The following is a 22685-nucleotide window of genomic DNA, read 5'->3' as shown; positions in this document are numbered from 1 at the left end:
GGCAGTAAGGGCAGGGAAGAGATCAGACCTTCCTGCCCCCAGAAGTTCATGTGTGCCAGCTCAGGTCATAGGGCCAAAAATAAAATGTTTCTGAGAAATTTCCAAAGGGCTACATTCTGAACAGAGGCATGGCCCTCAGTCCCCGAGTGGTACATTACAAAGACTTGGGGACCTGAATCTGTGAGGCCCACTTTGATATTAACTTGCTTTGTGATGTTCTGAAAATCTCTTCTCGTCTATCTTTAAGGCTGGGTTTCCTTACCCTTCCGAGATGGGATGATAAACGATATCTGTTGTACCTATTGATGGGATGACCTTACCTGATAATACAAAATGGTAACGTAAAAAGACTTCAGAAATAACGTAGTATTCAAGGGTAAGATAGATTCTTGCTGTTCGCTTCATCTCACTTTCTTCCTCCAACAGTTCTTTAAATATTGGAATTTTTCAGGACTCAGATCTAGACATTCTTCTCATCTTCCATTTCTGGGCTCTTTCATCCATTCCCGTGGTTTCAGTTATGTGCACCATCCATACTCATGCTCTGTTCTGCAGAATTGTCTGCCCAGCCTTTCCTAGCTACCACCTAATCATTGTCAACATCACTAGAACCCAGTGTGTGGCTGTACTGTGACCCTTACCATGATATTTTGAAATTATTTATTTGATTACATATTTTTGTGAGTAGAGCTTGTGTGTGGTGTCCTTTCTTGTAGGGACCCTATTTGGTTTACTTTTACTCATCCCAATAATCCCAGCACCTAACACAGGTCAAACTGGGTCGAAAAAGTTAGAATGCCTCATACCTAGAGTTATTATAATAATAGCAGAAGTAATTATTGACTACTTTCTGTATGCTAGGCGCAATTTTAAGTGCTTTCTCTCTATTAGTTCATTGAATTCTCTCAACTCCTAGGAAGGAGTTACTTTTATTCTTCCCATTACATAGATGAACCGGAGACCAGAAAGGTTAAGTAAGTTGTCAGTGGTAAGGCTGGAATTTAAAGCCACTGGTTCCAGAGCGTACTCTCATCTGTGGGGGATCAGTCAGTGTAGTCTAGTGCTTTCAAAATTGGGTTCTATAATCTCGCTGACTGGTTCAAATTCTAGTCTTTCTCTGCAAAATGGGGATAATTACATGTCCTTTATAGGGATGTTCTGATTAAATAAACTAATTAGTCCGAGTGAAATAGCTAATAGAATGTAGTCAGTTGTAACAGTGTTGAGTCAATGCGAACACTCATTGGACGGATCTTTTGGGGTTCTTTCCAACTCTAAATTGAGTGAGTCTGTCTTTTTCGTCAATCTTTTCCCTTTGCCATTACCTGTTGCTTTTCAGTGTTCTGGTGTTTATTTTTAATAGTCTACCTTTATGAGGACCCGAGGACATCTCTGCATTGCTATCAAGTAAAATCTATGGGCTTTGTGACAAGCATGTGCTGCCTAAAACCACGGTCCTAATTTCCCCTACTCAAATCTGCAGACTTGGTAGCCGAATAAAGATGTCTGGTTAAAGAGAGCAACTGAATTCCTATTTACAGCCAGACCAGAGCAGAAAAAGAAATCCAAACAGTCAAAGACAGACAATACTGTTGTCTAATTCTTGAAAGTTTATTGAGATGTTCTATGTAAAAGAACTGAGACATATATACAATTAACTTGTCAACACTTGCAGCACGTGTTTCCTCTTCCCAAGTTAGATGAAGGCCGATTTGGGATGGTCTGTGCTGTTAAACTGATTAGCAGTCAGATGGAAACTCTGAGCCGTTTAGGTGATGATTTCATCGTAAAGGCTGTTCATACTTTTTCTACTAACAAATGATTATTTTATGAAACTCATGAAATTGTAAGATTCTTTTCCTGTGTTAGAATGTATCACCCTGTATTAACAGGCACTACAGTAGCTAGTAGCATTGTTGGAAATGACAGAGTGTATAGTTCTGAGACTTAATGGTTGGCTTGTTTGCAAACTTAACTAGTAACCAGTAGTTATACAACAGTGCAGTGAATGTTCAGAAGCAGATATATATAACTTAAATAAACCGTGTCTATCTATCCATTTATTTATTTGCTTTGTTCAAAGATAGAATAAAACAAATGAAAACAGCAAAAAGTATATTTAAAATAGGTGACATCAGAGATGATTGTGGCATCAGGAAGGAGTTGAGTTCACAGAATACCATGAAGTCCAAAACACCTGGTAGAGGTGGGCCTCTCTGACTGCCTGCATAGAGAGGGAAATAAAGGACAGCTGTGTGATTTATAGTGCCAGTAAACAATGCAAATCAGTTTTTGAGAAGCACAACTATTGCAGTTACTGAGACAAGAGAGAAGTGTCTTCTGTTGTCTAGAATGTGGTAAATAGCACCTCCAACATCCCTTTTACAGAAAAAACAACAGCTTTCTTGGTGTGGCTACCTTCACTACAGGCTATTTTTTGGCATCATAAAGATCAATTCATTCAAAGAAATTCTGCATGGGTCTGTTATGCAGCCCATTGATGTGCTGGCTTAATTTCAGGATTGATTTATGGTACCTACAGATATAAAAAGATTAAATTTTCTTAAGTAATCCTGCTTAATTTTATCACTGAGCTTTTGGAGAATATTGATTAGCTATGAGTTTTAGGTTAAATAATCAGATATATCTGGAAATTGGAAGTACCATTAGGAAATGGGCTAGATATGGCCAGTAGGGCCAAGATTTTTATTTATTTATTTATTTATTTTGGTGAGGAAGCTTGGCCCTGAGCTAACATCTGTGCCAGTCTTCCTCTGTTTTGTATGTGGGATGGCTCCACAGCATGGCTTGATGGGCAGTATGTAGATCCACACCCTAGATCTGAACCCACAAACCCTGGGCCGCTGAAGCAGAATGTGCAAACTTAACCATTATGCCACCAGGCCGGCCCCCAAGAATTTTTTTTTAAAGAAATAATTTTGGATTGGCTCAAAGTTGTATACCATATAACTGTACTTTTTAAAATATGTGCTGAGCATCAGGATCACCTCAGGGATTTTTAAAAGACAGGCCCATCTCCCACCTCTGCAGTTTTTTGTTTAGTACGTCTGGGGTGGGTGAGGTGAGGGCATCTTTATTAAAAAAGCCACATAAGTGATTCCAGTGATGAATGAAGTTTGAGAACTACTACCATAGATTATGCTGCGTTGATTTTAGATAGAAAAAATTTAAAGCAGATGTAACCAAATATGCCTTAACCATAAAACTATCTATTTTATGCTTAAGACCATTTGTTTTTGAGGACTGTAAGTGCCCGAAGTACTATCCATTGTAAGCTGTTTCTGAAATGTACACCTACCCAATTCAATAAGGTGATTTAATGCATAGATTTCTTATTAGCAAACCAATTAAAAGTTTTGGTGTGTCTACTGTAAGTGATGGCTTTGAATAGTTAATATGTATTCCGGGATAATTTTCTTACCATTGTCTGATTACATTTCCATATAGACTAAAAATATTTCAATAATTATATTCTGTCTGGAGAGCATTTTCCTATTTTCAGTCCTCAAGAAATTATAACGCATACTTATATGCATTCTTAAGTTATCTTGGATCTCCAGCGGTATGTTCGTTTGTAGGCTTTCAAGGGATAATATGAAAAAATGATGCTCAGAGATTTATATCTCACGTACGTCCTTACTTCTCTGCAGCAGTCACTAGTTATAACCAGATCTTTAACTGTGTGGGAAATCTTTGTTCAAAGTAGAAAACCAAGCCCATATACGTATGTGTGTGTGTATGTCTTAAGCTAGCATTAATAACAGCAGCAGAGATCTATCTCTCAAATAAATGTCTTATGTTTACTTTTTGTTGTTTCTTTGCAGGCATTGCTTCTATGACAGTGCCAGTGTACATTGCCGAGGTCTCGCCACCCAACTTAAGAGGTCGATTAGTCACCATTAATACCCTCTTCATCACAGGAGGGCAGTTCTTTGCAAGTGTTGTTGATGGAGCCTTCAGTTATCTCCAAAAGGATGGATGGAGGTCTGTAAATAGTTCTTACATTTAATTTTCAAATCATGATTTTAGGGGATGGGAGAAAAATGGAGAAATGATAGGAAAAATATAACTAGATATTTTGAATCATTATAGCTAATTTATAAGGGGTAGCATTCAGCAAAATTGAAAATGGACAAGAAGCTGATATTTACTTTAATGATAGACAAGAAACCTACCATTAAGAATTGATATTTACAGGGATTTTTAGCATTTAGGTCACATTTCTCACACTGCATGTAATGTTTTGCAATATTTATTTAAAAATGAATGCAACAATAAATATGCATGGAGTTCTTGAATTGTATCATTGATTCGATTCAAATCAGTGATTTACCAGTGATAAACAAGCTGTTAATGAGCTGCAGATATAACTAACATCTTTTTTGTATTTAGGAAGCCACATTCTCATCTGAATGAAAGAAAACCCAGTCCTTAAAGATATAGATTTAGCTATATACAAAGATGTTATATATGTAAATTTAAAATACACAAATGATTCCCTGATCACTATTTGGCTTATTTTGAATCAAAAGAGACGAGAAAAATGTTTTTAAAACTACTTTAAAATATTTTCAAACTGAATATTGTAAAAACAAACTAATGTCGAAGCTTATGATATTGTTGGCTCTGGATTTTGATGTCATGCTCTGTAGTATACAAAACAACAGGATTCGTGTAACTGTTCCAAGGAAATTTCATTACAAGTTACAACAGCTTACACAGTCTTCTCTAACTTGTTTTCTTGCTACCATTCATTACCAAAAATGTTTATCGAGCATCTCCTCTGTGTAGGTGCTGGAGATAAAATATTGAACAAGACAGACTAGTCCTTGTTTGCATGGGGCTTACAGTGTTGAAGTTGATTCTTAACAGCTGAAGAAAAAGGGTTTGATGCAATGCGGATGTAGAGAATTAAACTTCTATGTAAGCAGCACAATAAATTATGGCTTAGAATGAGCCATTAAAGACTTAGAAGAAGTTTTATTAAAAGTCATTTGAGAAAACTTATTGAAGCCAGTTAAGGGCTCCATTTGTCAGGACCGTTAAAGAGAGAACATGGTCCTTAAAAGCATTAACTCTATCGGAAGATGTTGCTAAAACACTTTCTACCTTTGAAGGAATGAATCTCTGTCAGATTGAGAAATTACTGGAAAATTGAAGGAGCAGGAAATTTCATTTTTCTTTTTCACTCTGTGGATGAACAGAAAGAAGGAGGTGACATTGTTATCAGCATGACCTGATATTTTGAGTTTTTCTTGGAAGCTCATTAGAAATCAGTCTTTTAACCCCATGTGTGTTTAAGAAGATCTAAATTATATATTGACATTTTGTTAAAAATTTTATTAATATAACTAATATATATGCTTTTATTTTAAATATGTTTTTAAATGAAAACATATAAAATGCATAAGCCCTGTTTTTGACTTTAAGTATAGCCATGTAGCTATCTTTTCTCAGTATTGGTTAGGAAAGAGAGAAAGATCATACAGTAGTGAAAATAATTCATGAATGTGGTGTCCCTGTGTAGAAGTGAAGGTCTTGGGTCAGACATTAGAACAGTTTTCAGAGGCAGAGTGACATAGTTTTTGACAGACCTGGATTCAGATCCGTTTTCTACCGCTCATTAGCTACGAACCTTGGACAAGTTACTTAGCTCCCCTGAGCTTCACTTTTGTCATTGTAAAAAATGGGACCAAAAATACTTATCTTGTAAGATTATTGTGGGATTTAAATTAAGGTAAAGTATTCAGCCCAGTGCTCGGTACATGGGAAATGCTCAATAAACAATGAATCACATTATCGACTATTCTGAGGAATGAATAAAGAGTGGGTGCTACTATAAAGTTGTAAGGGAGGTTGAAGGAAAACACATCCTATGGCCTCTGTTTTCTTTTATCAGTAAAGATGGGGCTTGTAGGTGATGGGCGAGGCCTAGAGAAAAAATGTTAAATGCTCATAGCTGCCGTAAAAAGCATAAGGAGGAAAAGACTGGAGATGAAAACGATTTTCCAAATAACCATGGGATCCCAGCTGATGTTGGAGCCATATATTTGCAGTAAAACCAAATAGCATGCCTGTGTGAATTTTTACTGCAATACTGGAGAGCCCAGGGGTGAAAAAATAAAATACGAGGATGAGAAAACTAACTTCGGCTGGTATTGAGACCCACACATTAACATAGCAGGTCACTTTGAACCCACTTATTGTTTGCACAAATACACATTTGCTCGTGTCTACATGCAAACACGTTCACTTTTTTCACAGGTGAATTTTCTGTGTGTTATTCTCCACCATTATTTAGTATTCTTAGCAGTATGTTTACCTCCTCTCACTCCTGGGCTCATCGGAGTGTGGTTCCAAGCAAATAAAGCTACCTTAGTATCAACTGTAGAATTGTCAGCAATTAAAACTTATTCATAATTCTAACAATAGACAATTCATCATTTTTTTGGCAGTATATTTCAGAAATCCTAAGGAAAATGTGGATCTTAATGTTTCATATAAAATTTCTTTCTCATACTTGTATTTTCATGTAGCATAAAGATGTCCCCTACCTTCCAAGAGTTTGAGTATTTTAATTTTTGTGTCTTTTTTATTTTCCTTTTTGACTTTTATTGCTCTGAAACTCCACTTCATGTTATTAAACATTTGATGTTATGATACGTACTCAGGGTCCCAGATTTCCTAGCTCACCTTATAGTGATGAACAATTTTAGAGACTGTTAGTGAATATCATTTGATTCTAACCGAAAGCTTAAGAGGCTGGTGGAACTGGTATTATTCCCAATTTGCAGATTTAAAAAATGCTCAGAGAAGTTAAATATTTGCCTAAGGCCACATGGTTGTTACATGACAGAGAATAAAGCCAGTTCTTCTTACTTGAAATCTAACCACTTTCTTTCTTGTTCTGCTTCCAAGAGCTTATCATCTAAAATATAATTATTGGTAATTTTTACCAGTAGCGATCAGGTTGAGACATACAGAAGATGAAACTGATTAATCAGACAGAAAAACTTAGATTTTGATGTTGTTGAAAGACTAAGTCACCTTTTCTGCCAGATCAAAGCTTATGTCAGGGTCAAAGCTTATGTTCTCTTATTGTTTGGATGTCGTAGAAATAAATTGTTTTCTACTGAACAACTGGAATATTAGTTTTTCTAGAAAAAAGAATTGCCAGTAGAAGATTGAATGTTGGTATTTTTCTAGCCCTCTAATGTTATAATACCTTCTGTGCTGGGAAGGATGTCATCTGGCTTCATGAGGAAAGGGAAATAAGGATTTTGAACACACTGTTGAAGCTTAGGTTTTTTAAAACAACTTTATTGAGATATAATTCACATACTATTCAGTTCACCCATTTGAAGTGTACAGTTCAATGGCTTTTAGTATATTCGCAGAGCTGTGCAGCTATCACCATTATCAAATTTAGAACATTTTCTTTACCCCAAAAAGAAACTTTGCACCCCTTAGCTGTCACCCCCTCAACCTTCCAGCTCCAGGCAACCATCAATCTACCTTTTATCTCTATCTATTTACCTATTCTGGATATTTTGTGTATCAGTATGTGGTCTTTTGTCACTGGGTTCTTTCACTTAGCATGTGTGTTGTAGCATGTGTCAGTACTTAGTTCCTTTTTATTGGCAAAAAACAAAATGTGGATATGTTACATTTTGTTTATCCATTCATCAGTTGATGGACATTTGAGTCATTTCCAGTTTTTGGCTATTATAAAAAATGCTGCTGTGGACATTTGTGTACAACTTTCAGGGTGGACATATGTTTTCAGTTCTCTTGGGTATATACCTAGCAGTGGGATTGCTAAGTCGTGTGGTAAATATGTTTAGCATTTTGAGGAACTGCCAGGCTGTGCTCCAAAGCAGCTACACTATTTTACATTCCCACTTAGCAGTGCATAAGAATTATAGTTTTTCCACATCCTAGTAAACACTTGTTATTATCTGTCTTTTTGATTATAGTCATCTTGGTGGGTGTGAAGTGGCATCTCGTTGTGGTTTTGATTTGCATTTCCTTGATGACTAATGATGTTGAGAAGGACTTTATTTGTACCTGATGTATTATAGTGCATATAAAGATGGCAGAGGCATTTTGGTAGTTAATATTAGTGATAGAAAGTTTTATCATGGTTTGCCCTTTTCGCTGCTAATATTTTTTAATCTTGCTTATTGAACGTGGTGGGATTTACTTGCTACACCTCAAGCAAACAAAGATTTTCTTTTTTTAACTGCTGAGTTAAAGCCTGGCACATAGCAGCCCTCAGCAAATATATAATAAAGTGAATTTAAAGCCACCACATGATCTGTCTAAAATACTTATCTGGGCATGCCAGTGCTAAGTTGCTTCAAAGCCTCCCCATTTCCTACAGGAAAAAAATCAAGCTCTTTATCATGGCTTGTAGTGTCTCCCACTATCCAATCCATGCCTGCTTTTCTAGATTTTTTTTAACTCATCATTGCCTCCCTCCCTCCTCTTTTGTACAACAACCATGCCTGTATACCCTATACATAGTCGCATTTTGCTTTTTCATGTTTCTGGGTTTTCTCCTTTTACTCACTTTACCTATAATGTCTTCCTACTTTATCCTGGTTTACTGGTCCAACTACTGTTTCTCCTTTAAGTCTCTGCTTGTATGTCTTGTGAAGCTGTCTTTGTCCCTGTGTTCTTTCTTAATACTTTGTACATAGCATCACATTTATACTCACTGTATTATTTTGAACTCGTTGCTTATTTGTGTATCTCCTCTGATTTACTTTGGAGCGCCTGCATCTCATTGACCTTGTGCTCATTTTTAGATCTAGGAAGGGCCTGGAACTTAGTAAATGCTGAAGAAGTGTTTATTGAACCGAGCTGAATAGATTGGGCCCTAGGGAAGGGATTCTTAACCAAAGTAAAAAGATATTGATTATAAACCAAACTACCAATTCATTAATTTACCCTGAGGAATGCATATACTTCATAGATAGCTGAAAAACTAAATTATTAATCATAAGTGTTTCTTATTGAGCATAAAAATCAGAGAAAGAAAATTAGTTTCTGCACCCATGAGCATTTCTGTCTCTCAAAATAATCTACCTCTCTGGGCCCCAGAACACTTTTTATCCTTCTCTCTTGAACAGAGCTGGTTTTCAAATGAGTATTCTTCTATTTATAATTACATAAACCATCATGTTATTTATATTAATAAGAATGGTATATTTATAGAGGGGCTAAATTCTTCTCTTTTATGTTGATTGTTATACTCATTTTATTCTCAGATTTAATTTTTAAAACTAGGGTTATCTTATTCCACCTCGTTAACCTATGTACAGCCATTTGTTAAGTGTCTTAGTGTGCTAGGTACTTTCACATTCTGTCATTTACACGATGCTCTTTTCTTTTTGCCACAGAAGTAAAATTTGGGGTAGTATAAGTGTTGAATGAGAAACCCAGAGTCTTAGTGCTAGCAACATCTACATAAGAGATTTTTCTGGAGTGTCTTCTAAATCGTGGACAATGTGAGACTTGTGCTGAACTTTGAAGAGTTGGTGGCATTCCTGTGAACAGAAGGAGAAATGGGGCCAGACTGTAGGCTACGTGAGGGCAGGGTCAGGAGGCTTGAAACTGAAGTGATGATGGACACAATAGATTGGAGCCAGGTTCTAGAGGTCTGTATATTCTAGGCTAGAGATTTTGAACTTTATCTACTGGCAAAGTGAAACTTATTTTTTGAGCAGGGCATGCCACATTGTGAGTCAAAGATTAATATGAGGGTGATGCCCGAATTTATCGGAACTCTTGGCTCTTGGATGGATTCAGGGAACCTATTTATGAGGCTGCTGCTGGAATGTAGGTGCGAAGTAGTGAGGTGATACTCTAGGAGACATGAGTTATTAGGGAAATAATCCAGTCATTCAAAAAAAGAAATTGTGGCACCTACTGTATACTACTGTTGTGCTTGGTACTAAAGATAGAAAGATCGATAAGAAACATACCTGTCCTCAAGCACCTCAGTCTAATGAAGGGGAGGGACCTTTCATCACATGTTAATTAAATGATGGATAGCGTTATGGGAGCTCTCAGAGGGAATGAATAGCTTAGCTTCGCAATGGAAAGATATTTGAGCTGAATCTTTCATGAATAAAAGAATTCAAGGCATAGTGAGGGAGAGGGAAATTGTAGGTGAAAATATATATTTTTTAAAGCCGCGTAGTGTGAAAGAGCACTAATTTGGGCGCTAGTGATTAAGTTGAGAGCAGCTGAGTGGAGGGCTGTGATTGCTCTGGAGTTTGAGGGGGACGTGGAGAGGCCAGTCTTCAGTGGGTACCAGGAGAACTTAAATCCATTGCACTCTCTTTAACAGTACGTTGAGTTTGGGTTTGTTTATTGAAAGTCTCATAAAATAATTTTTTAAATCTCTATTGCTTTGAGATTACTTTGGAAAAAATGAATGAGCCTCCCTCTCCCATAATATTTTACAGTTTTAAAAACCATGTCAATAAGATGCTTTTCAGAATGATATGTAAAAGAGGGTGATATTTCTAAACAAATTTGTGCTGGGCAAAGTTTTCTTATAATTTACAGCTAATAGATCAGTGGTGTTTGGCTCTATACAAAATATAGAATATAAAGCAGTCACGTAGACATGTGAGTAAACAGAACATGTGACCCATAATTGAAAGAAACGATTGAAAAAGAAATAAAGAGAGCCTCAGTGACCTAGAGTACAACATTGTGTCATCTTATATACATATAAGTAATATAAAGTAGTCTAATGTACATGTAATTGAAATACAAGAAAGAGAGAGAATGGGTCAAAAAATATGTAAAGAAATAATGGCTGAAAGTTTCCCAGATTAGGTGAAAACATTAATACCAGTTCAAGAAGTGCAGAAAATCCCAAATAGGATAAATACAAAGATGAGCATACCCAGGCATATCATAATCAAACAGCTGAAAATGAAAGATACAGAGAAAATTAGGATCCAAAGAAAAAAGACACATTACATGAAGGAGAACAGCAATACAAAGGATGACTGACTTTACATTAGAAACAGTGGAGGTCAGGAGACAAGAAATGTCATCTTTAAAATAATGAAAGAAAAATGTATCCTAGTAGGAGAATAACTTTCAAAAATATAGGCAAAATAAAAACATTTTCAGATAAACTAAAATTAAGGGAATTTCTCACCACCCAACCTCCTGCGTTGTAAGAAATGCTAAAGGAAATTCTTCATGCTGAAGGGAAGTGACGCTAGTTAAAAGTTTATCTACAATAAGGAAGAAGAGCGGTAGCTGTCATAAATAGGAGGCTAAATAGAAAGGACTTTGTTTTTTTCCTCTCACAAGCTTTTCGGAAGATACATAACTGTTTACATTTAAACGTGGTGTGAAATTTATAATGTATGTAGCTGTAAAGTATATGATGACAATAGCAAAAAGGTTGGGGGCAGTAAATGGGAATTAGCATGTTAGTGAAGAATTACAGTATTATCTCTAGGTAGTAAAGATGAGTGTTTTTATTCCAGGAACAACCACTGGAATATATTATAAAAAGATACAGCTAAGAAGCTGTTATAAGAATTAAAATAGAGTAGTTAAAATATTTGGATAAGCTGAATAAAAGCAAGCAAGAAGAACATGGAATAAATAACAGATGGGACAAATAGAAACCACATAGCAAAATGGTAGACTTAAAAGCCAATTATAGCAACAATCACATTAAATCTAACTAATTGTCATTGTGCACAAGATGCATGACACATATATCTGTATTGTGTAAAAGCAGCAAACTTTTAAGTATAATGCTGTAGGTTAAAAGCAAAAGAATGAGAAAAACTATACTATGCAAACAGTAAGGATAAGAAAGCTGGTGTGGCTGTATTAATAATCACACAAAGTAGACTTCAAGACAAGCGGTATTACCACAGATAAGGAGGGACATTTCATAGTGATAAAAGAGCCAGTTCATCAGAAATAATAATGATAAATGTGTAGTTTACCTTAGAAGAGATCTTCAGAATGCATAAACAAAATTAGCAGATGGTGGTTGCGCAACAGTGTGAATGTACTAAATGCTACAGATTTGCATGCTTAAAAATGATTAAAATGGGCTGGCCCAGTGGCATAGTGGTTAAGTTCACACTGCTGTGCTTCAGTGGCCTGGGGTTTGCAGGTTCGGATCCCAGGTATGGACGTACGCACTGCTTATCAAGCTACGCTGTGGCAGTCATCCCATATATAAAATAGAGGAAGATGGGCACAGATGTTAGCTCTGGGCTAATCTTCCTCAGCAAAAAGAGGAGAATTGGTGGTGGATGTTAGCTCAGGATTAATCTTCTTCACCAAAAAAAAAAAAAAAAAGGATTAAAATGGTAAATTTTATTTTATGTATTTTTTTCCACAAAGTAAATTAGTAGAAGTAACAGATGTAATAGACAAATACAAGCTCATATTGGAGAATTTTTAACTCTCTTTCCTTGCAACTGGTAGGACAACTAGACAAAAAATAAGTAAGATTGTAGAAAAACTGCACAACACTATTAACTGCCTTGTCATAATTGACATTTGTGGACTACTATACCCAGAAGCTACAGTATATACATTCTTTTTCAAGTTCAAATCAGGCAGTCTCTAAAACTGACCATATCATCAGCCATAAAATAAATGTTAATAAATTTAAGAAATGAAATCTTACAGAATATGTCCTCTGATCACAGCAGAATTAAATTAGATATCAATAACAATAAGATGGCCAGAAAAGCTTCAAATATTTGGAAGTTAAAACATTGTGTTCTAAATAACTCATGGGTCTGAGGAGAAATCAGAAGAAAAATTAGAAAATAGTTTTGAACTGAAAGAAAATACAATATATCAAAATTTGTGAAATGCAGCTTCAGCAGTGCTTAGAGGAAAATATATGGCTAAAGTGATTGTATTAGAGAAGAGGAAAAGTCAAATGATCTAAGTTTCATGTTAAAAAGCTCAAGAAATATGGGGCTTGCCCCGTGGCCGAGTGGTTAAGTTCGCGCGCTCCACTGCAGGCGGCCCAGTGTTTCGTTGGTTCGAATCCTGGGTGCGGACATGGCACTGCTCATCAAACCACGCTGAGGCAGCGTCCCACATGCCACAACTAGAAGGACCCACAATGAAGAATATACAACTATGTGCCGGGGGGCTTTGGGGAGAAAAAGGAAAAAAATAGAATCTTTAAAAAAAAAAAGAGAAATATGAGTGTATTAAACCCAAAGAAAACAGAAGAGATTAAATAATAAAGAACATAAGCGAATATAATAGACAAACAATGTTGGTTCTTTGAAAAGATGAGTAAATATATATTTTTTTATTGAGGTATAATTGATGTGTAACATTATATTACTTTCAGATGTACAACATGATTCAGTATTTGTATATATTGAAAAATGATCACCACAATAAGTGTAGTTAACATCCTTCAGAACCATACATAGTTGGAAAATTTTTTTCCTTGTGCTGAGAACTTTTAAGATTTACTCTCTTAGCAGCTTTCAAATATGTAATATACAGTATTAACTATAGTCACCATGCTGTACATTACACCCTATGACTTACTTATTTTATAAATGGAAGTTTGTACTTTTGACTCCCTTCACCCATTTTCCCCACACCCCACCCTTCATCTCTGGCAACCACCAGTCTGTTCTCTTCATCTGTGAGCTTGTTTTTTTTTTTTTAATTCCATGTATAAATGTGATCATATGTATTTATCTTTTTCTGCCTGACTTACTTCATTTAGCATAATGCCCTCAAGGTCCATCCACGTTGTCACAAATGGCAAGATTTCATTCATTTTTATAGCTGAATGATATTCCATTGTGAGTATATACTACATTTGCTTTATCCGTTCATCCATCGATGGACACTTAGGTTGCTTCCGTGTCTTGGCTGCACCAGTTTACATTCCCAGTGATAGCGTACTTGGGTTCTGTTTTCTCCACATCCTCGCCAGCACTTGTTATTTCTTGTCTTTTTGATATTAACTATTCTAATGAGGTGATATGTCTTTGTGGTTTTGATTTGCATTTCCTTGAGGATTAGTGATGTTGAGCATCCTCAAAAGATTAATAAAACTGATAAACTGATTATTACTGATTAAACTGGTTAAGAAAAAAAGATAAAGTATAAATTATCAATATCAGAAGTAAAAGAGAGCAAATCATTCCTATTGACATTATAAAGATAATGAGGGCAACTCAAGATAATGAACAACTTTCTGCCAATAAATTTGATAACTTAGATGGAATGGGCATGTTGTGTGAAAATCACAACTTACCAAAAAATGGAAAATCTGAATATTATAAGCAATAAGTATAGGGAATACTTATTAAATAAATTGAATTAGTAGTAGTAACCTATCTGCAAAACAAACTCGAGGTCCAGATGGTTCTACTGGTGAATTCTATAACACATTTAAGGAAGAAGTGGGTCCAAACTGAAACAAAAGCTTTAAGAAAATAGAGGTAGAAAGAATACTTCCCAGCTGGGTTTGTGTGGCCAGCATAACACTAGTATTATGGCTTAAATTGTTAAAAGAAAATTCTGGACACAGACTCACAGTGTCCTTAACAAAATGTTAGTAAAATCAAACCCAGAAATGTATAAAAGGATAATAAATCAGGACCAAGTCAGTTTTCACAGGAAAGTCAGGTTGGTTTAGCATAAGAAAATTAATTCATGCAGGTCACCATGTTGAAATTATTCAAAGGAGGAAAACCTATACCATCATTTCAGTCTATGCAGAGAAAACATTTTACAGAACAGTATTCATTTGTGGTGAAACCTTTCAGCAAACTAGAATAGAAAAGCACTCTCACTTCAATAAAGCACACCTACAAAAAAACCTGCAACCAACTTTATACTCAATGTTGAAAGCCTGAATGCTTTCCTTTATGATCAGTTGCAATGCAAAGATGTCTGCTATCACCACTTCCTATTCATTCACATGGACAAGTTGATTCCAAACTTTTTACAGAAAAGCAAAGGACCTAGAATTGCTGAAACCTCCTTGAAGAACAAAGTTGGAGGACTCACTGTCCGATTTCAGGACTTACTGTAAAGCTAAAGTAATTAGGACAGTCTGATAAGAATAGATAAAATCAGTGACATTCATGGAGCAACAACGTGGATGAATCTCAAAAACATTGTGATTTAAAGAAGCAAGACACAGAAGAGTAAAGTCTCCACCATTCCCTATGAAGTTCATCAACATGCAAGATAATCTGTGGGGACAGAAATTCAGTCATTGATTGTCTATGGCCGTGGCAATTGACTGGAAAGAGAGGGGTATAAGGGATCTTTCTGGAATGGCAGAAATATTTTGTGTCTTGATTGAGATCATAGTTACAAGGATATGTATATTTCTCAAAACTCATAGAATAGTATACCTTGGATCTCTTAATTTTACTGTATGCAAATTTTACCTAAAAAAAAAAGTTAATCTGAACTTATGTTGGCTGCCTCCATTATATTCCTTTTCTGCATTGCCCATTGAATAATTTGTGTTAATTTTTCTAATAGCTTCTGTTGAAATAACTTTTCTCCTTACTCCTACACTACCTAAACCTCAATCATAGCAATTAAATGAGTGATCCTGTTTTCTTTGATAATTACTAGAGTATAAGCTTCTTGAAGCAAGGGATGTCTGCTACCATAATCCCTAGCCTAGAGCTTTGCAAATGGAAGATTCTCAGTTTGAAAAAAAGGATATGTGTGTAGCCATGGCTGTGTGTGCATTGTTTTCAGTACTAGCGCTGTGAATTTTGTGCAAGTCAGTATATTTTCCCATGTAGTTTAAAACTGTCTACCTAATGTCTGTGCAAAATATATTCATTTGTTTAAAAAATATCACGTTATTATGTCAAAGCAAGTAATCTTGCTTCTTCTACTATAATCACAACACTCTAAATAAGCTTGGCCAAATCACTTACCTCATATACTGATACCAAATTACTTTGAGGGGTTTTCACCTCGCTACGTGGATAGAATTAATATTTTCTTACGTTTACATATTTGGCAATTACTTTTTTTTTTAACAGTTTACACATAATCATTCACCAGGAAACACAAAAGTTGCTCCTTTGCTGATCATATATCAGCTACTTTTTACTTGAAAGATTCCAATTGTGACCCATTGATTTTTTTTTTCTTATGTACCTCCAGTCATGGTCTCATGTTTACTCTCTACCTGTCATCAGTTTATCAGGTGTATTGGTACATCATGTACATGGTCCTTGATGGCAGAGGAAGATTAGCTTATCAGCCTGGGGTCTCAATTTGGCAGTTTTTATTATTTTAATTTCTTATCCGCTAAAATGGAGTTGAGTCATGAACTAAAACTGAAAAATATGTTATCAAGTGAGTTCTAACTATAGCAGGTGGCTAAATTCAGTGTTATCTTTTTACATCTAAAACTTTTGCGTTAAGTAGAAACATATTACATAAATCATAATTTATGTTTGGTGACTATCACGTATATATCTTGTAATTTATATAGGATGATGATCATTTCTTTTGTAAATCCAAGAATAGAGATCTTTTAGTAAATGCATCACTTGTGTGATTATTTCTTATGGATTTTGAGTTTTTTCATATACTTATATACTTAAGAATGTTGAGCAATGAAGTCGGGTAGCTCTAGATGTAGGGCTGAAGGAGCAGTGTTCTTGAATGTGGTTTGAAGGCATTGGATTATGCCTTTTTAAGGGGAAAATGTTTCACTACTCTAAATAAGGTATAATGGTAAATATCGTTGGAAAGTTCCAGCTTTGGGGGATATTTTCAGATTTACACAGCACTGCATTGTCTCTGATTAAGTTTACTCCTGATGCTCAATGATTGGCTTAGAGCCTGGCCCTTAACATAGATTCAGGCGATGTTTGCTGGGTAAACAGCTGAATAATAGCTCAGAGAGATCACAAGAAATGCAGCCTTAGCCTTCCAAGCAAACACAGTAAATCTTCATTAGGTAACATTTTCAAATAATTGACTAGTTCTAACTGCTAACCCTTTTGTTTTCAGTGAACCGTTTCAAGGAAAAAAAACGAGTTTAGAGTTTATTTCATAGTTATATGTGGAAGGATGCCAATTTGAAACTGTAGAGTCTTAAAGAGTAAGGCATAGCATCTTAATATTTATGATATTCCTCTAACTTATTTGAGCTATTAAAATGGGCTAACATGGACATGAGATGTAAATCGATAGCAAGTAAATATAAATAGAATGCAAGCTAGAAGGCAGAGGATGGAAATAAAACTATTGGAATTACAAATACAGTTTTTTCGTTTGATTTTTTTCAGTTTATTGTAAGACAGTTTTGGATATTACTAGGGAATATTGCTAAAAACCCTCATTGTACTCAAAGTTTCAGAGACTGTCACTGAGCTAATCTTAGTGTTTAGAAAAATAGCAAGATTCTCTGTGACTGGAAAAATGTAAGGTGGAGATTTGGTTTGAAAATGTATATGTTTGACAACATGAGGTTGGAAGGCAAGTAAGGAGATGATTTTTAATTGTCCCTTAAAATCCTCATGGCCTATTAGGAGAATAATTTGGCTAAGTGACTGCAGTGTCTCAGAAACCCTTACTGTGCTTCTCAGAGTGAAAAGCATCTTCCCTTAGTAGCATTCAGTGCCTCAAGAGCAATAAACACAGTTGCATACAATTTGTTTTAAATGTAACATATTACAATATGTTCCCTTAGCCATGGTAATTTTTCTGTTATAGCTTGACTTACAATTAAAACCATAAATCACAACGCTCTTCCATTGTAAGGCACTAGCAACCTTTTCACATCATTTGGGAATTTGAGGGAAAAGAACAGAGAGGAGAAGAGAAATCAACAGAATGTGGATACAGACTACAGTTCCTCACTCCTGCACAATTCCTTTTGGAAGGGGAGAGTTTGGGGTGGTGGCCTTTAGAGATTGAAAACCAAAGTGTGGAGAAAAGCCACTTTATATCTGTCGTGTCCATTATATAATATATTTTAAAGGGATTAAATCTCAAGTCAAATTCTTTTGCTCCCAATCATCTTTTAAACTCTTTATTTTCTTGTTACCTATATTTTTCCTCCCCAAAACATTTACCTGTGTATGTTAAAGAAAAATGAAATAAAAATTCAATTGGGCACAGTGTTTAAAGCAAGCAGTACAAGTTTACCCTTACAAATGAGGTATTTTCTTTTAACTAATTGTCAGCTATTTTCGCAGTAACATTCTCGTGCCAAGAGAATAACAGGATATTCCTTTTGCCACTGGCATGCCTGTGTTTTAAATCCAGCTTGCAGTTCCCCAGCCAGCGGGCGTTTCTGAGTCAGTACTGTGCTCGGCACACTTGGGAGCGAAAGCCCCCAGCAAGCCCCTTTGCCCTGTTTCTGCCACTCTGCTTTTCTGCGTCTAACAGAGATGTGAACAATAAAACTTTTAAAGGGATCTTCAAAAGTCTTTAAACAGGAGACTAAGGTAAATTAGTGTTTCCTTTTATGAATTCTGCAGAATTAATGATCAACTAATCATTAAACATTTGTTATAGCTTGACTCACAATAAACATTTACTATAGGAGCCACATTGCCTAGGTTTTAATCCTGGTTCCACGGCATACTAGTTCTGTGCCTTTTTTGTGCCACATTTATTTGTCCTGAAAATGGGGATAATAATGGTACCCACCTCCTAGGGTTGTTTTGAAGGTAAATGAGTTGAGGTCTCTTAAGCCCTTTGAACAGAGCTTGGCACATAGTAACTGGTGCTGCGTATTAGCTATTACTGTTGCTGTTATTGTTGTTAAATGAGTCCGTGTCCAAGCTGAGTTTGTACATTCAAGTAGCTTTTCATGTATTTGGAACATAATCGTCACCCTTGTGGAACTACTAGAGAATAAGTAACATGCTTATCATGTTATCAGTTGACCGTATTTATCAGATATCCGTGTTATCAGTTCAGAGAAAGGGGCGATTATGAACTGCAAAATTTTCTATCTTAAATGGCCATGTATTAAAGGTACATGTCTTTAGTTTCATAAGTGAGAGCAATATGATTCTTTTAAAACAAGAATGATGGTGAATGTTCCGTTCAGTAAAGGAGCTGTTTGGATTCTTGTGATGGCAGCCGCAGCTGCAGGTCTGCTCACCCACAGTGGGGAGGGCTGGCACCCAGGAATACAGGAGCTTAGATTCACAGAGCTTCAGTTTTTGGCCCTGGGAAGAAGGCTTAACCTGAGTGGAGTAGCTGGGCTTGTCTCCTGTGTTAGCTGGCTCAGCCACACCATCTGAAAGCATTGCTCATCGTTTGAGGGCCCCTCCTTAGTTTTGTGATAGACAGGTGCTGGTACTGCTAGTCAGACTAGAAGATAGCTCATTTGTTAACTTCAGTTTAGAAAGGGTAAAAAGGTATCTTTCAGGGAGTGATCATGATGCCAACGAAAGATTCTGAAGATTTTTAGAACTCATGCAAGCTTGGCATTTTTGTTTAAGTCAGTGTACTTTGCCTTTCTGTCAGCCTGGTGTGCTGTCTTGCCTCCAGAAAATAAATGGCTTTTGCCTTAAGGTGTGGACCTTGGGTGCCTGTTGTTCGCTTTCACCCCCTGGGTTTTTAAAACCCTTAGATTAGTGGTTCTCAGCTTTGACTGCACATTAACACCACCTGGGGAGCTTTTAATGAAATAGAAGTCCCTGGGCCTGAGCCCGGACCAATTAATCAAAATCCCTGGGGATGAGTAAGGCCTGGACACTGGTGTGTTTTAAAAGCCCCCTGGGTGATTCTAATGTGAAGCCCGGGTTTAGTACCCTTGATTTAACTTATAATAATGAGATCTCTTCTATCAATAGGGGACTGCGTGTTTGTTTGGGCATTGCCTGCCATGGTCTATCAGTATATTCTTTGTCATATCAGTGTACTCTTTGTCATTTATCTGGTTCCTCATTTCCTTGGATTTAGAGGACTGATGGTGAGTCCCTTAACTAAGCCTATAAAGTTCCTGCTCTTTTAGTCTTATGAGAAAATTTTCATCAGTACCACAATAAAATAACCTTGTATTTATCCTTCCTGTTCTCCATTCTGCACATCATCAGAGGAACGGTTTTTCCTCAAGAAAGAAATTGGTTAGTTCTACGTCCTGAAAGCTTGGGTGGATGATACAGCCAGGATAGACAAGTTGCCATGAGTTGTTTAATGGGGGAGGGAGTCAGGGAGGTGAGAACAGGTTTTTACTGAGCATCCTCTCAGTGCTAGGTACTGGCAGAATGATTTCACTTAATTCTCCCAGCAGCTCTGTGAAACAGACAGTCACCTGTGCGTTAAAACGTTAAATAACTTCACCAGGGTTTTGTGGTTTGTGTGCCCAGAGCTGAAGCACAACCCAGTTCTGTTCCTGTGCTGTCTCCATCATCAACCACAGCTACTCCTGATCTTGTGTATTTGGTTTCTACAAAGCCATGAAAATTTATTCCTATCACAATTTTGTTATCATGAAAGGTAATTAAAAGATAGTAAAATAAGCTTCTTTGTTTTACTTTTAGAAATGGTACCATATAAATGTATAAAACATGTTTTATCTTCACTAGTCTCTGGAAACAAGGTTTAATAGCCTTAAAGTTGGCAACAAGGTACAAATTCCTTTTCCACACTCTAGTATTAGGGCATTGAATTGTAAATTTCAGACCTAGACTCTTGGGGCTTAGAGATTTCAACGGCTGGAGGGCAAAAGTATTTTCTTACGTAGCTAGTTTAAGAAGCACAGGCTATGTCTGTCTGCATTTTTTTTTTCTTTTTGTCTTTTCCCTTTTCTTTTTTCTTTCAGTTTTTAGAAACATTGTGTTCTGGGATTAAATAGTGAGTAGTAAAGTGCAAAGTATTATATGAGCATCTTTGGGCCTGAAAATTATTCAGTTTCTATATTCATTTCAAGTGTGTCTTTGAAGTCTGCTGTGCAGCCCTTTAATCTTAATTCATCACCAAGGGGGTTTGGAGACCAGAAGGAAAGATCATGAAAGGTGTAGAGAAATGAAACATAATGGCTTTCATCTTTACAGCTTTTCTTATTTATTTCCTAATCTGGTATATTTTGTGCCTACCTTTTTATCGCTTTTCTTTCAAATAATTGGTAATACAGGATAACCTTTCTTTAGGAGAGAACACAACTGAAGAGAAATTTCGTTCTTTTACAACAATAAAACATACATTTAAATAACAGATTTGGTTATACAAGTTAACACCTTAAGAGGAAAAGCCCAGAGATAGGCATTTGTGTGAACTGACCTCTCTAGGCTCTTCAGAAGTCTTCAGATGAGTGGTCGTCCTCAGAAGAGAAGGTCTGTTTATATCCAGAACAATGAATGGTTTCGTTGGAAGGAATTACTGTGCAAGTAAGTCTGCAGAGTTAAATGATCCAGGAGAGTTGCTGCGTAAAACTTTGCTGGATGAGTGTAAAGCACAGTTATTTTCTGTTTACTTAATACAGAAAGTTTAAATATATACCTGCTTTTGTATAATTTCATAAAACATTTACTAAGTGCCTGTGGTGTGCAAGATACTTTATTAGCTGCTGTGCCGAATATAAAGTTAAATATGCAATCAAGTGGGACAGGTAAATAATTTATTATAATACAAGGTACGGTGACAAAAATGAAGCTTAATACACTGTGTTCTGTAGGTGAGCAGAGGAAGGAGTGATTAATTATTGGTGTAATTATTACAGCCCATGGATTAAAGTGTAAAACACTTCTGATAAGATTTCTTCTAATACTGTAGGCCGAGTGATTCATTTAGTCCGTCATTCATAAACACTTTGTTTACTTTCTAAATCTTAATTTTTCTGTTTCTTTGTGTAGTTTTAGCTACTGTTTAGAGTAGGAGGTATTCTTAACACTCACATGACAAATTGTATTTTTAAATTTTTTTTACTCTTTTCAGAATTAAAATGGAATTGCCTGAAAAATAATAGGCGTATTTCATGGTATGTCTCTGATGCCTTCAAGGCTGCTATACTTTAGGTTTAACATAGCTTAAAAGTTAGAAAAGCTTTGAAAAGTGTATTGAGTCCGGTGGCTTCTGGTCAATTTATGAATCCCAGTGAGTATGGGTTGTCCTATGATTGGAATTGGCCTTCAAGCTCTGCCACCGTGAATCAACCATGGGACATACCCAGGGACCTGAATCAACAGAAAACATCCAGGTGTCCTTGATTCAGAGAAGTTTCCATTTGAAAGAAACCTTAAAATTTATCTGATCTAACCTCTTGGTTCAAAAAGATCGAGGCCTAAAGATGTTAGGAGATCAGTCCAGTGGTCAGAATAATTTGGAGAGATCCTTGATATTACTATACTTATGTTGCTGTTTTTGTTATTTCTTTGATGGATTTAAAATAATATGCTTATTTACTGTTTGGAATTTTGCCAGCCATTAAGAATAGACATTTAAAGAAGACGACAAATAACTTAAAAACAATATGGCAGCTTTTTCGTATTTCTATTACTTTAATAACGATTATTTGCTTCCAGCTCCACCTTTTTTCTGCCAAGGGCTTCTACTTCTCAGTTAATGAGGGTGAACGTGATGCTCGATGGCAAAATGAAATCATGACTAATCACTCACAGAGCATAAATAGCTGTAAAGAAGTCAATTTGGGCATTTATTTTAAT

At 36.1% G+C, this 22685-nt stretch overlaps 1 protein-coding gene across 1 annotated transcript in view; it reads left to right on the top strand.

Moving 5' to 3' along the window:
• Window positions 1-22685, top strand: part of SLC2A13 (solute carrier family 2 member 13) — a 332739-nt gene that overhangs the window by 45315 nt on the left and 264739 nt on the right. Inside the window, exon 2 of the mRNA XM_070270126.1 lies at window positions 3846-4005. Coding sequence (XP_070126227.1) covers window positions 3846-4005 — 160 coding nt within the window. The remainder of the gene's footprint in view (window positions 1-3845; window positions 4006-22685) is intronic.

Source organism: Equus caballus, chromosome 6, assembly GCF_041296265.1.
Source record: "Equus caballus isolate H_3958 breed thoroughbred chromosome 6, TB-T2T, whole genome shotgun sequence".
NCBI lineage: Eukaryota > Metazoa > Chordata > Mammalia > Perissodactyla > Equidae > Equus > Equus caballus.
Note: the sequence above shows the minus strand (reverse complement) of the source record. Positions and strands in the feature narration are given on the sequence as shown.